This window comes from Idiotropiscis lumnitzeri, chromosome 18 (genome assembly GCF_059441095.1).
Source record: "Idiotropiscis lumnitzeri isolate Australia: NSW breed Sydney's pygmy pipehorse chromosome 18, RoL_Ilum_1.0, whole genome shotgun sequence".
Classification (NCBI taxonomy): Eukaryota; Metazoa; Chordata; class Actinopteri; order Syngnathiformes; family Syngnathidae; genus Idiotropiscis; species Idiotropiscis lumnitzeri.
In genome coordinates this window covers 1454189-1467388 of record NC_142408.1, presented here as the reverse complement: position 1 = coordinate 1467388, position 13200 = coordinate 1454189, and the positions used below count along the sequence as shown (strand labels likewise).

The following is a 13200-nucleotide window of genomic DNA, read 5'->3' as shown; positions in this document are numbered from 1 at the left end:
ACGTCCGCGGGGGGTTCATGGTGATTACGCCGCTTCAATGGCTTTATCCACGAGCCTCTAACCCGTGACCGTCATGAGGATTTTGCAGCCCTTTTATTCCCCCCTTTTCTTTCCCCTGGAGGTAAAAGGAATCTGGGCGGGTGAAACAAGAAATAAGACGGGGGAGCACTAAGGCGCCTGATTCTATAAGCCAGACAAGAGGAGGACTGCTCGTCTGCAATTGAATTATCCAATTTGGTAAGATAATGTTTGACTTTTTTTTCGTGTGTTGGTGAATTCACCGTGACAGCCATGACGAGAAGACTCGGTTGTCCACATTTACAAAATTCATGATTTCTTGATAAGTTGGTGACTACTAGTGCACATGTTGCAATATTAGGTACACGTTCTAAAATCCGTTTTACCAGTGAAGTAAACGCCATTGAGTTTCTATTGACACTGGCATCTAGTCATTTAACAATACTTTTAACAATAGTGGTTATAGTTTTGCCCTTACAGCAGGAACATGTTTTATACATATACACGCACACAGACAATTACACCTTACATCGAAAGAAAAGATTTTCCGAATTGTACTGAAACATATTCCAAGTTAATGTGATGTGCGTATCTTGTACAGACATATGGGAAATAACTGCAGCTAATATGTATCTTTCTTCCGTAAAATCATCATACAATGTCGTTGTAGTGTCGTTGAGTGCAGGCATGTCTGTGTGTTACTTTGCATCCATTTGAACAAATTAGTTCAGCACTTGTGCCTGCTAAAGCGGCGAGATGAATTGATTTGTTTCCCGTCTGTCGTCACAGCTTAATGCGTTGCAACAACACAGACGGGATGCCTCGAGGAGACTTCAACATCTATTTTGCCAGCAGCCGACGTGGATTTGTCAGAGCTGAGGAGTATGTCCGACTCAATCCAAGCATTTTGCTTCACTCTGCAGCGTGACTTGAATACTTGTTGCAGATCAGTGAGTCCCAACCACTGAGCGCATTAGGTGTGCAATCCAAATTATATAATTTATTCCAAATAATAAATCGTTGCTCAACTTTCTATGCTAATAATATATAGTGACAGCCAGAACACTGACATGTCATTCTTCGGTCTTCCACTAGATGGCAACTGTGGCCATTCGAAATGCAATACACTAAACAGTGAGCAAATTGAGACAAAATCATCTATCTACTCGATTGACTTTGATTTTTTTGATGGAGTGTCGTGAGATTTTTCTAATATAAAATATGTGCCTAAACTCAAAGGTTGGGGATCACTGTTGTAGATCCATAAATATGTGGAAAAGTGTGTCACTCTCTCACCATGTCGTGTTACTCCATGTGTGCACTGCACAGGGCAGTGGGTGTTGTGCTGCTGGTCATCATCCTGGCCGCTCTTGTCCTGCTTGGCTGCTGGTACTTTAAGAGAAGGGGCGGCTACAAAAAAATCAGGGTGAGGTCATTGTGATGATCAAAAACCTTCTGTGGTCAAATATCAGTTGCATAGAAATAGAATAGAAATCCCTTTATTGTCATTGTACTCAAGTGTGCAACGAGATTAGAGATAACTGATGTGTTTGTGTCAGTTTTAAAATAGCGGACTAAAGGTTAAGATATTTGTTTGGTACATGTAATTCTCCTCGTTTTATGTTTATTGAACATTATGTTTATGGGATTTTTAGGGCCCTCACATTGAACATATTCGCTTCGGGTCAAGGGTTGAAACTGCAATCACAGCTTTTCAAAAAAAATCTAACGAATAGGATGCACCCTTTTAGCAATACATATCTGAACACAAACGGTGGAGCAACACATGAACACACATCATTTCAAACTCGAAGGTATTCATGCTCCATAACTCCAACATAACACGTTGGTGTGGCCAGCAGGAGCACAATTTCCATTGAATTGAAGCAACACAAAACAAAATCCAGTTTCTTTACATTCTAATTAATGTCATGAGTGTATGTTTTCATAAAGTACAATATCAGAGTGCTATTTTTCATGTCATTTGGGAAATATGATTTAAAACGAGTGTTTTGAGTTCCAAATGTGGTCACTGAACAAATTAAACTCATATTTCAAGGCACCAGTGCACTTGAGGAAGCACTGAATTCTTTTAAATCTCTCCCATTGCTCCAAGTCTTAATGTGTGCAATGGCAATTTAAAAAAAACAAAAGTCTCAAGACAGTGCAGGTTTACCTAATCACATGTCCGGTGACCATCTCAACACTGTCCTCATGCAGAGCCCCAGGTCTGGGTCGCCGACTTACACGGGAGGCCAATACTCCGAGTCGGGACCTTCCGCAGAAAACAAGATGGCGCTCACTGACTTTGGCAGCCTGCGATCTGTGGTGAGGTTCAGGCATGAATGTGGGAAGACATTTCATATACATGACACATTTCTTGTCATTGACTTCTCCAGATGCCGAATGCTCCTCCAGCCTACGAAAAGATCTCCTCCGGGCCACTACCTCCTCCCTATTCACCTTAAAAACAGGACAACTGAGGACAGAGCCCACACAAGAATAAAAGGAAACTGCAGCACGTGTTCATCTGACGTCACCATCAATCGAGTTGTTAATAGAGCCATTGATCCATTTTGTGTGTCTAACCTTTACACAATGTACAATGTGGTCTGAAACAAGGATTAAAAACACTATCACAAGGAGTCTTTGTAGAACGAAGAACCCCAAAATACGATTGGGCACAGATGCGTTGTTTATTTCCAGGCTTTGACCGCCACATTTGTTCCATGAACCTCGTAAAGAGTTGCCAAATCGGTACGGTAGAAAATAAATACAAAGTGACTGCAAAACATTTTACATGGACTCAAACGTCGTACAAATCCAACAAGGTCTATTTACATTACCTACAATGCAAAACCGTTTTTCAAACTCTTACAAACAAACAAAAGTGTCATATTCAATGAAACATTTAAAGTCAACCCCCAAATCTTCTTTACAATAATACGTTCTATGCGCCTCCTCTAGTCTAAGCACAGCTGCGTGATTAATATTGCATTTATGGAATTTGAGTTAAGCAGCAAAATCAATTTTTAACCATCTCAGGGGGTGTCCAATTTGTCTCTTTCTGTCGACTGAAAATGACATCACGGTTGCTCAGTGCTCAGCTAACGGCCAATCACGGCTCATCTGTTTTCTGAAGCTGAGCCCTGATTGGTAGTTAGCTGAGCCACGTTGATGTCAATTTCAGTCAGCAGCAAGTGGCAAAATGGCCGCCCCCTGAGATGGACAAACAGATGGAATTTACTGCTTAACTCATATTTTACAACCGCATTATTAATCAGAAAGCCGTGTTCTGACGAGTGGGGGTGCATCAACATATCATTGTCAAGAAAATTTTGGGGTTGACTTCCCCTTTAAAGAAAGTAAGTTGAACCAATGAACCTTTTCAAAGAGCCGGCTTTTAAAGCACGAATTACAATTAGAGAGGAAATCCATCTAACCTCCTTTCCCCCAGTTGTCATTACTGGCCATGAAGTCCAAAACACAGATCATTCATTACCGTCAGTAGTTATCAAACGAGGAATAAAAACATGTTGGAACAGCATTTGATAAGTCTAACCAGAGGGTTTTTCCCCTTCTTTTCTTAACAGCTGGATAACAGTTTTAAGTGCATAAACATTTCAGACTCATTGTCTCAGTTGTTTGGTTGACTTGGTGTCAGCTGGTGATGCCAAGCGCCGCTGGAACTGTTGGGGGTGAGAATCAGTGCAGCCTGTTTAGGGTATGCACTCGGCTCAGCTGCCTTGGCCTGGCACCGGACCCGGCTCAAAATGGCACCGTCGGGACTGAGAAGCAGCTTGCTTGCTACACTGTTAGTCATACCGAAGGGGGATTTCTGCAAAGAGGGGTGAACCAGTGGTGGACAGGGTTTGTGGTCAGCAGTGTGATTGGTTGAAATGTTGAGTCGTGATGCTTTTGATTGGTGTAACCGATGAGATGGGTAGGCTCCGGACGGTTGGCGTTAATGAGCCTGTGAGCGCTTCAGGAATGACTGACGGCGACTGCTTACAGACCGAGGTGATACCAAGGCCCTGATGTGTAACAGAAGGCGCTGTTGCACTAGATGTAGGGGGCGGCTGTATGCACGAGTCTCTGGTTGTGTCTGAGAGGGAGCAGGGAGGGCTAGTCGGGCTGGGAGTAGGCAATCGGGGAAAACTGTTGCATTAGCAGTGGAAATGGTGGCGGAACATTCAGCGCAAAGTGGCGTGAGCGCAGAAGCAACACCAAGGCCACTGGTTATGATTGACAAAACATGGGCTTATCATTTGGCGAACTGAGGGGGGCTGATGAGCACAGGTGACACAGAGGCACAAACCTGTGAGCTTGGCGCAGATACAAGACTCGCGTTGGGTGGTAATCGTGCTGATCCCTGGACGAGTGCTGGCCCAATAGTAGGCGTGCATGCTGCAAAAGGTGAATTCACGACCGGTACACCAGGCAACATGGCTTGGGATTTGGGTAAAATTGGTCCTTGAGGGGATGTTGAACATTTACTGACTCCTTGAAAAGATGCTGCTGCTGATCCAACGCTGCTAACGGTGGCATTTGACATTTTCTGTGGGGAAGGGCCAGACATTATGAGCACATGGCAACCTGGACCTAAACCTTGGGGAGGAACTACAAAACAGGTATTCTGAAGAAGGATCTGTGTGCCAGCGGCGAGGGGCTTCGAGATGTTGATGACTATCCTCTGCTGGGTATTGTTAGTCCCAATGGCAGGACTCGTGGGTTGTGTACTATTAGCGTTTGCTGAGGAAATATGGGATTGGGATTTATTGAGAGCTTCTTGAAGAGGCAATACGACTGGGGTGGTTTCTTTAGTCAGCGCATGTGAGGGCTGATCAACAAGTGTGGCCATAGATGTTGCGTTTGGGTTGCCCTGCACAGTTGGGGTGGCCTGAGCAGGAGAGTGGCTGGTCAATATATCTGTGGGCAGACTTGCTGCAGGATTTGGAGCAGTCGTAGAAATCAAAGAGCCTAGTTGGGAGGCTATTATGAAAGACTGCGGTTGAGAGGTTTTGGTCAGAGTAGCGTTGGCGACAAGTTGGCTAAGACAGCTCACGGCAGGATTTGACTTTGTCAATGGGTCTGATTGAGCGGTGGTTACTGGTGAAAGTCCTGTATCCGAGGTAGATACTGGTGTGCTTTTGGAGGAGCAACGTGACAGGGCACCGATGGTCTGTCCGATGGTTGTTGTCATTCCTGACAATTGGATCTGAAGACCTGCAGACACACAAGATTGAAGTTTACTAAGAAATTGCTCTGTCGTGGTCCTCGACAGAATGCACGTCATGTACGATCTGTTCATGGACAGATTACAGTCTAGAACACATTTTACAATCAAGAAGACAGGAGGAAAGCATTCAACGCAACAGAAATTCAAACCCACCTGTCGGAAGGGTGATGTTCTTTCCCTTGGACGGTGCATTTGAGTCAACACCGCGGCTTAATCCCATTTTCAGTGATTGACTGGATAATTGCGTAGTTAGCTGTAGACCTTTAAGGCCTGTTGCTCTGGCCAGTTTTGGTACACATCCCACTGAAGTGCTCGATACTGTTGCAGAGGGTTGGTTGAGGACTACGACTCTTGAACCATGAGCCGGATTTGTAGGTGTATCTTTTGGAAGAGCCACGGCACCAGCAAAGGAGGAGGAGGGATTAACCAGGATAAATTTCGCAACGTTGGGTTGTTCGTCAGTGTTGGGCCGCTTCAAACCAGACTGACCACTGGCCGCGGCTTGTGCAATACCATTAACAGTACTTTTTACCGCCAGAGAATGGGTCGGTAATGTTTGCGAAGGGTGGTAAATGTTTTTTGTAACAGTAGAAACATCTGATTTGAGGCATCCAGAAAGAGAGGAAACAGGTGTTGCAGTCAAACCTCTTGGTTCTGTAGGCTTTGTGATGGCAGTGGACTTTAATACTGAAGGATCCTGCTTCTGAGGTTGGGCTACTGAGACATTGGACACTGTTGCAGTGGGAGAAGGATTCTGCTGAAAGGGGACAGAAGAGGCCTCTGCACTCTTGGACACAAGGAAGGCTTTAAACTGAGGTGAAATGGTGATGATGGGGCTGGCGGACAAACCAAGTGCATTCTGAGCAGATGATGTCCGGACTTTGACAATGCCCGTGTTGCCTCCTCTCGTCGTCACGAGGATGGACTGTGAATCACGTATGCATACGGTCTGAAGTTCCTGTTTGTGTTCTGCAAGATGAGGAGGCAGAGTAGAAGCCAAAGTTGTTGTTGATATGATGGAGGAAGGCTTTTGATGAATGATCTGTGAGGTGATTGTTCGGGAAGGTTGTGTAACCTGGAACCCGGGAGTGTTTTGGGTCCGGTTCGGCTGGCAAGGCAACAAAGCAAGGGAAGGGGTCTGAACTGTCCGGGCATCCTTCAGAGAAGCCACTTGCTGAACAGTGTCAGGAATGGTAAAGTCGGGCACACTCGTGGACGAGTACATGGATCCCGTTGACTGAGGCTCCTTGGATTTGGGAATGACATGTTTGGAAGGCACAATCACCACCTGCGGCATGATCTTCTCCTGCCTGCTGTAGTCATGAAGCGATTGCACAGATATCTCGGCTGAATTGCTTATCCCGATCTTGACAAGTTGATCCCGCCCTTCTGGAACATTCGATGTCACTTGGAGAGGACGCTGCAATAAAGTCTGTTTTCCTTGTACCCAATCTGTTGGAGGAGGAGCTGCTGCCACTTTGACCATTCCGGTTTGTCTAACGACATGTTCTTCTGTCTGTAGTGAGTTCTGTTGTGAAATGAATTGAGCAGTTTGTGCTTGCGATTTTGTACTCCCTCTTGGAGACGTAGGCATGGAGCTTGAACATTCCTCGCCTTGTCGATCGGTCTCATGAACTCCTGAGTAACGGACAGGCCGTTTCATTAAGGTCACTTTGTTGCCCACGCTCTTAGCAAGCAGGGTGGGAATGGGAGTATACCCTTTGGGCAGTCCAGGGTTGGGGTGAAATTTGGATGTCGATGAAGCGTGGACTGGCTTTCCCGCAGCCCAGTCGGTGTTGGACTGAATCATTTCACATTTAGACTTTGCACCAGTATCCCGGGCAGAAGTGGCGACACCGCTGTCGGCCGGAACTCTTGACAGTTGTTCTGCAGGTTCCGGATGTTTTTGGTGGTTGCTGCTTAAAAAGGTTGGTGACCTCTCTCCAACAGATTCAGCTTCATAGTCTCTGCTGCTTGCTAAAATAAATCAACAATGGAAATTTTAAGAAACGGATCAACAAGAAAACAATATATCCCGTTTATTTAAATGCTCAGACTGAAAATGTTCAATAAACTTTATGAATTAGATGTTGCAGACCAGAACCAATGCTGAAGAGATTACCTCCAGTCCAAAGACCTCTGGGGACCACGTGTTCCAGTTCATCGTCAGATCCTTGTTGGCGAACCAACAAAGAGATATCTTCGTCTTCAGAAGACGACGAGGATGATGATACACACTCCTCTCGCACAAAGTTCTTGTACTCTGGATGCTTCTTGAAATCGTCAAACTCCTTTTTCAATCGAAGCCTAGAGAGGAGGCAAGGGTGGTGGGAAAGGAGCAAGACATTTGCTGATCATTTGAGGCCAAACGGCAGGTCTGAGTAATCATTGTACTCTACCTGTTTCTTTGGTAGGCCTTCACAAGTTTCGGTTCCCAGGGTGACAGCTCATTCAGTAGTCTGATGAGAGTGCTGTGGAGTTCTTTCACAGCTTCTTTTCTTAAATGCCATCGATCCTGACAGTTGAAAAGCAAACAAAAAAGAATTGCTAGATCCATATTATTATTTTCCTCACTCTAAGCACGAACTACATCAGACTTAGTCAAGTACCAATTTATTTTTTGTGCTCGCCAGGTCATCCAATTCGTCCTCTATTTTGCTGATCAGCACTCGCAACTCTTGCAGACTGGTGCAAACCAACTGCGGAGGATGATGATTAGGAAAGAGGAGTATTAAAAAAAAAATGATACAGCTCCTTGAACAATGGTGCACGTGATAGTCTGGTTGCAATAACCAACAAAACCACATCGAAAAAGTCATTGTGTGCGACTACCTTAAACGACGGCTCAACAGAAGGCTCATTGATTTTCTTTGCAGATTCAACTTTTTTTCCTGAAAAAGTGAGATATGATGATAGAGTCAAGAACCTGCTCCTCATGTGAACAACAATCCTTTCCTTACCTTCTTTCTTTTTTTTACTTTTGGATTTCATCTGGATGGTTGTGGGAATTCCCTGTACTGCTGATTCAGCTGCCTCAACGTTTTCCACCTGCCGTGGCTGCCCCCTTACTCGCTTTTTCTTGTTTTGTTTTTTTTTGGACCACATTCTGCCGGGGACCTCGTCTTCATTGCTGGAGTTTTGCGCATGGTGTCTTGGCGGGCAGCTGCAGCCTCGCCGCAAAGATTTGACATTTCTGCTACATTTCAAACAGGGAGATATTTGATGGTGTTCTGTGCTCAGGTTTTCTCCCTCCATTTTGATCTCCGGGGGTTTGCTTGGTGAATATGTGGTGTCAGCAGAGCAAGCAGGTGACCTACCTGTGTAGGTGTGCTCCCCGACATTCAAACAAGGATTTTGAGTCGCTTCTTTAACGGGACGCGCAGAGCCCAAGGAGAGGCCCTCTTCTAGTGTTGTGGCTCGATAGTCTGATTTTATAGTTTCTCGTTTTGTGTGTCCTCTTGAGACAAAGCGGCGAGTGCGACAATTTTGGCTTAACTCATCACTGGAGTCTCCAGCAGACGACCTTGATTCGCACCACTCTTTTTCTTTCTTTATGGGGCAAAACTTGAACCTTTCTTCGTGTTCTTGCCCGTCGCCATTTTCCTGTAATAAATACTTCAGTGTTTTTCCCGAATCACCAGAGGTGTCAGTGTGCATTGCATTTCCGGGATATATCTTCTCATCTTTTAACACGTCAGAATCAGCGTGTACATCAATCCGTCTCACTAATGCTGAAGGGAAAGGAAAAGCAGGCGGTGTGCTGGGGCTCTGACAGTAGATCCTCAAGTCTGCCCCGCAGAAATGCGGGAAATGTATGTAGGCGTTGTCTTTGCTGTCGTAGCCCAAAATGGACTCCCTGCATTCATGGATGGGCTGGACCAGCACGGCATCCTGCACGTCCTTCTGTGCCTCGTATACATGGTCACACAAGCCCTTGAGAAGCCACACTCGCTGGCGGAAGGGCAGCGAGTGAAACGGCTTCTCCTCCATGGGACTGGTCTCGCCCAGGTTGCGGAAAAACTGGTGACAAAGTCCAAGTTGCTCAGCCCGAGCCGGCTGATCGCGGGCACCCCCGACACTTCGGTACCAGCCCTTGACGCGCAGCCTGAGCTCTGCCTCCCAGCGGCGGTAGGGCAGAGCTGGCCGGCGGTGCAAGGTGGCCCGCCGTTGCCATGGGGACAGGAGGGAGGACATTATCTTGGAGAGGAGACTACTGCAGCGGGGCATCAGCAGACAGCGTTCCAGCTCGAAGAAGACAATCTCTGGAAGGTTGAGCACCGTCTGCGCCAGACACAGGAAGTGGCCGATGGCGGGGAGTTCCCACAAGGTGTCGACCGTGTGAGGGGACGCCTGCGCCAGCAAAGTCTGTTCCCACTCTTCCACCGCCTTGGCCGACATTTCTTCTGCTTCTCTTTTCTCCAGCTCACGTTGCCTGGAAAAATAACAGTGGTTTGTTGACTTCCACATACATTAAAACAGAAATACAAGCGCATAGACCAGTCACTCCCAACAACTGTGCACCAAGATATGATCCCGAAATGATATATTTACAACTAAGTACTACCTTTGCTCATCAGCCTCCAAAGTATGTCCGCCATGTATCATGACAGGCAGAACGATGGTCTAAATGTGTTCCTCCTCTTTCTTCTAAAAATGTCACTATCGATGCAAACCTTAAGATTCTACTTTAGTACTCAAATTGGTCAACAGCAAATTCATCAGCGCAAAAAAATGTTTACTTGCATCTGTGATTTAAAAAAAATAAAAATGTTGAGCAGTGTAATTGGTGCTCAAATCTGCTTACCTTTTTTCCTCCTTGGCTCTCTGTTGCTCTTCCATCCTGAGGGCCTGCACCATGACCGACTCATGCCCAGTGACAGTGATGGTCGCCAAGCTTCGAGTTGACAATCGCCTCCTTGTGGAGGTTCCTCCCGGAACTCGCTCCTCCTCAGTGCCAAAACGCCCTTTGGAGGTCACTGCCAACGTTGTCTTCTCACGAAGGATCCTCGTAGGACAAATGGAGACAAGGGAGCTCAAACTTACATAATTAGTCACAAAATCAAAAATTACCAACTACCCACATCTATGATGACTGTTTGGAACAACAACAATGTTTAGTTGCATTAATTGCTTTTTAAGGGGTTGTCAATCGTATTTTTTTTTGCCATTCCTTTTAAGACTCTGCCCCTAATACGTTACATATATTGCAGAGGATTCTTTATCATTGGGCACTTATTGTACTTTTCATTGTGCACTTAGGTGTTTACTCAAAACACTGGAAATAGAGATCCCGGTCTTTCTATGAGTCATCTTCTGATGTTTACCACCCTGCTTTCTTCAAACAGAGCAGTTAAATCATTTGTGTACCTGGACAGTAGTGTGAGTTTCTGCTCTAGCATAATCTCCAGCTTTTGAGCTTGTTTGGAGAGCCAATGGTCCACGCCATGGTGGCGGTAGCAGTTCTCCAACATCAGCCTGAAGTCGGCCACAAACTCTGTGATGCTCTGATACTCCATGCCGACAAACTTCTCCTCCATCCTTCGCAAGCACATCGACTGCTTGAGCCTTGCCTGACCCGGAGGGCAGACGTCACCGACACAGCACTGGACCTCCGGATGCCCCGCAAGGAACAGGCCGGCAATTGCCTTGTGCTTGTCCAGGAGAAAGCCAGAGAAGATCCTATAGGCTTGCTGGATCTCATTGCTCATGGTCTCCTCAAAGTTGGTGGTCACACAGACTTCAGGGAGTGAGATGTCACTGTTGGAGAAGTCGGACTTGCCGTCATTGCTAGTCGCCGGGTCGCCCCCAAGAGCGACGGAGGTGCCGTTGCTGAGAACGTCCTCGGACGCGACAAGGTCCATGTCATCAGCGCCAGGCATTGTCCATGTAGTACCCGAAGACATGGTGCCAGATTTGGCCTAACCTTACAGGTGGCAGCCCGCACGGTGTTCACAGCTGTCGATCATCCTGCTGCTGTGATGGAATCCTACAATGAGACAAAATGAAAGGTTGTTAGTTGATAGGTGAACATTCTCAAAACCGTAGAAATGATTGTGGACTAGGGTAGCAAAGGCCTGTCCATTTTCCATGGAAAGTTAAGATGATGAATATAGGAAAAAATAAGCATATGTATTTGTAAACACTTTAGCTAACACATTAAAAAACAAAGGATGCAGGCAGACAATATATCAATTTTTATATTACCCAATTTTGAAAATTCCTGCTTTTTTTGTTTGAATTCCCTTGAAAAGTTTTTGACTTTGAAAATCCCTGGAATTTTGCAACCCTTTTGTGGACCACACTGAGCTTGTGTAAACGGTCAAGACCTTCAACTGAAATCTCACAGGGCCTAAAGTGTGATACCAACATTAAGTCCTTCATCAAAAAGACCGGGCAGATTATGTACTTCCTGTGAATGCCGAGGAAGCATGGCCTAATGAGGAAGTTCTATACAGTAGTCATTTACTCAGTTCTGTGTTCATCCATCACCATAAGCAACTAGTGGTACTCTTAAGCCTGTCATGGTGGAACAGACACTTGGTTCCACTTTTGTGTGACTTTGCAGAACACCATAGGCCCTGGTCCATTACCATCTGCAGCGATGTTCTTCAGAAGGAGAAGTAATTGGACTGATCCAAGCAAGTGCAGAGACAGTCAGCTCATGAAAAGAGGACTTGGCCCTCATTGCTGGACGATGGTCTTCAACTGCCGGCTACACATTTCTTGTATGTTTTGACATATCCAATTTTTTATTGCTTAACCGTGTTCAGGGTCACGGATGAGCTGGAGCCTATCCCTGTCCTTCTGGGAACAAGTTCTCACATCTTGGCCAATAAAGTTTGGTCTGATTCTGGCGTCAAAATGTCAGTTAGAGGAGTTTGTTTAATCATTAAATCCCTATATGCCAATTATTCCATCTAACGATGACATTTCTAGTCACTGCCATGACAAAATTAATCATACAAACTTCATGTGACGGCTCACAGCTGACATTGTTACATTTTAACTACCCACCACAACTTTTTGTTTTGGTTTATTTCCACATGAGAACGCTTGAATTTAGCGGATAGCCGGCTAGCTTAGAAAGTAAACAAAAGTTTCGGGTTCATTCAACCTGACGATACGTTACACGAATCAGCACACCATCATGTTAACCAGACAACGTACCTTAACGCTTTAAACGTGCCTCCAAAATCCCACAGCAACCCAACATCGTTTTTGTTTTTGCCAGGAGAATAGCGGTCAGCTTGCTATAGCTAGCTACTCGCTATTGTCCACCCGACTTGGCCTACAGTTACTCCGCTCGGTCTCCATGGTCGTTTAGCATTAAACATATTTTGGGGAAAAAGTAAAGTAAAGAGGACGACAGCTCATGTCGGAGAGATGTCAGTGACGGCTAATGCTAAAGCTAACAAGGTGTAATTAGCGAACGCTCAGCGGAGAGTCCCGACAAGACAGCATTTCATCCGAATTTGCAGTCGGGCTAACTAATTCAAAGGGCGGGGTGGAGTGATTGTAAACTAGACAACGAGGAGATGATAGAAACACAAATGCTGGAGACAAATTAGCTCTCCCGTTTGGTTGTTATACGGTTACTTTATTTCAGTGACGAAATTTCGAGTCATTCGCCATTTAAACACCGACGAAACTCCTCGGCCACTGTACTTTTGGAAACGGCTTAATTGCCTTCATCCTTCCTTAAATCGGTTACCTGTTGACAACGGTGCATTTAGTGTATGGACTTCATCAAATAAAAAACTTGAAAATATTTGAACACACGTTTAAATGTCAAACTCGAGCCACACGTCTCTAATTTCGCATCGCTAGATGTCGCGAGAAGCCTGCACGTCACCCGTGAAGCTTTCAGAGATGTTCTTCCCGAAAGGAGATACCCTTATGTAGTTTTAACATATCGGCCTCGAGATCCGATCACGCTTAGAACT

The 13200-nt window shown here is 45.6% G+C and overlaps 2 protein-coding genes across 2 annotated transcripts; one reads left to right on the top strand and one right to left on the bottom strand.

The window, feature by feature from the left end:
* The first annotated feature begins 811 nt into the window (after nt 1-811).
* mlana (melan-A) lies at nt 812-2663 on the top strand. The gene is made up of 4 exons (XM_088281827.1): nt 812-900; nt 1348-1444; nt 2239-2346; nt 2418-2663. The coding sequence occupies exons 1-4, from the start codon at nt 812-814 to the stop codon at nt 2484-2486; spliced, it is 363 nt and encodes a 120-aa protein (XP_088137953.1). The 3' UTR covers nt 2487-2663.
* A 1359-nt stretch (nt 2664-4022) lies between these two features.
* Nucleotides 4023-12648, bottom strand: brd10 (bromodomain containing 10). The gene is made up of 10 exons (XM_088282198.1): nt 12425-12648; nt 10625-11243; nt 10062-10262; nt 8218-9689; nt 8090-8148; nt 7867-7956; nt 7657-7772; nt 7380-7564; nt 5411-7234; nt 4023-5244 (listed from the first exon to the last, which is right to left on the bottom strand). The coding sequence occupies exons 2-10, from the start codon at nt 11158-11160 to the stop codon at nt 4283-4285; spliced, it is 5445 nt and encodes a 1814-aa protein (XP_088138324.1). The 5' UTR covers nt 11161-11243; nt 12425-12648; the 3' UTR covers nt 4023-4282.
* Between the last annotated feature and the right edge of the window lie 552 nt (nt 12649-13200).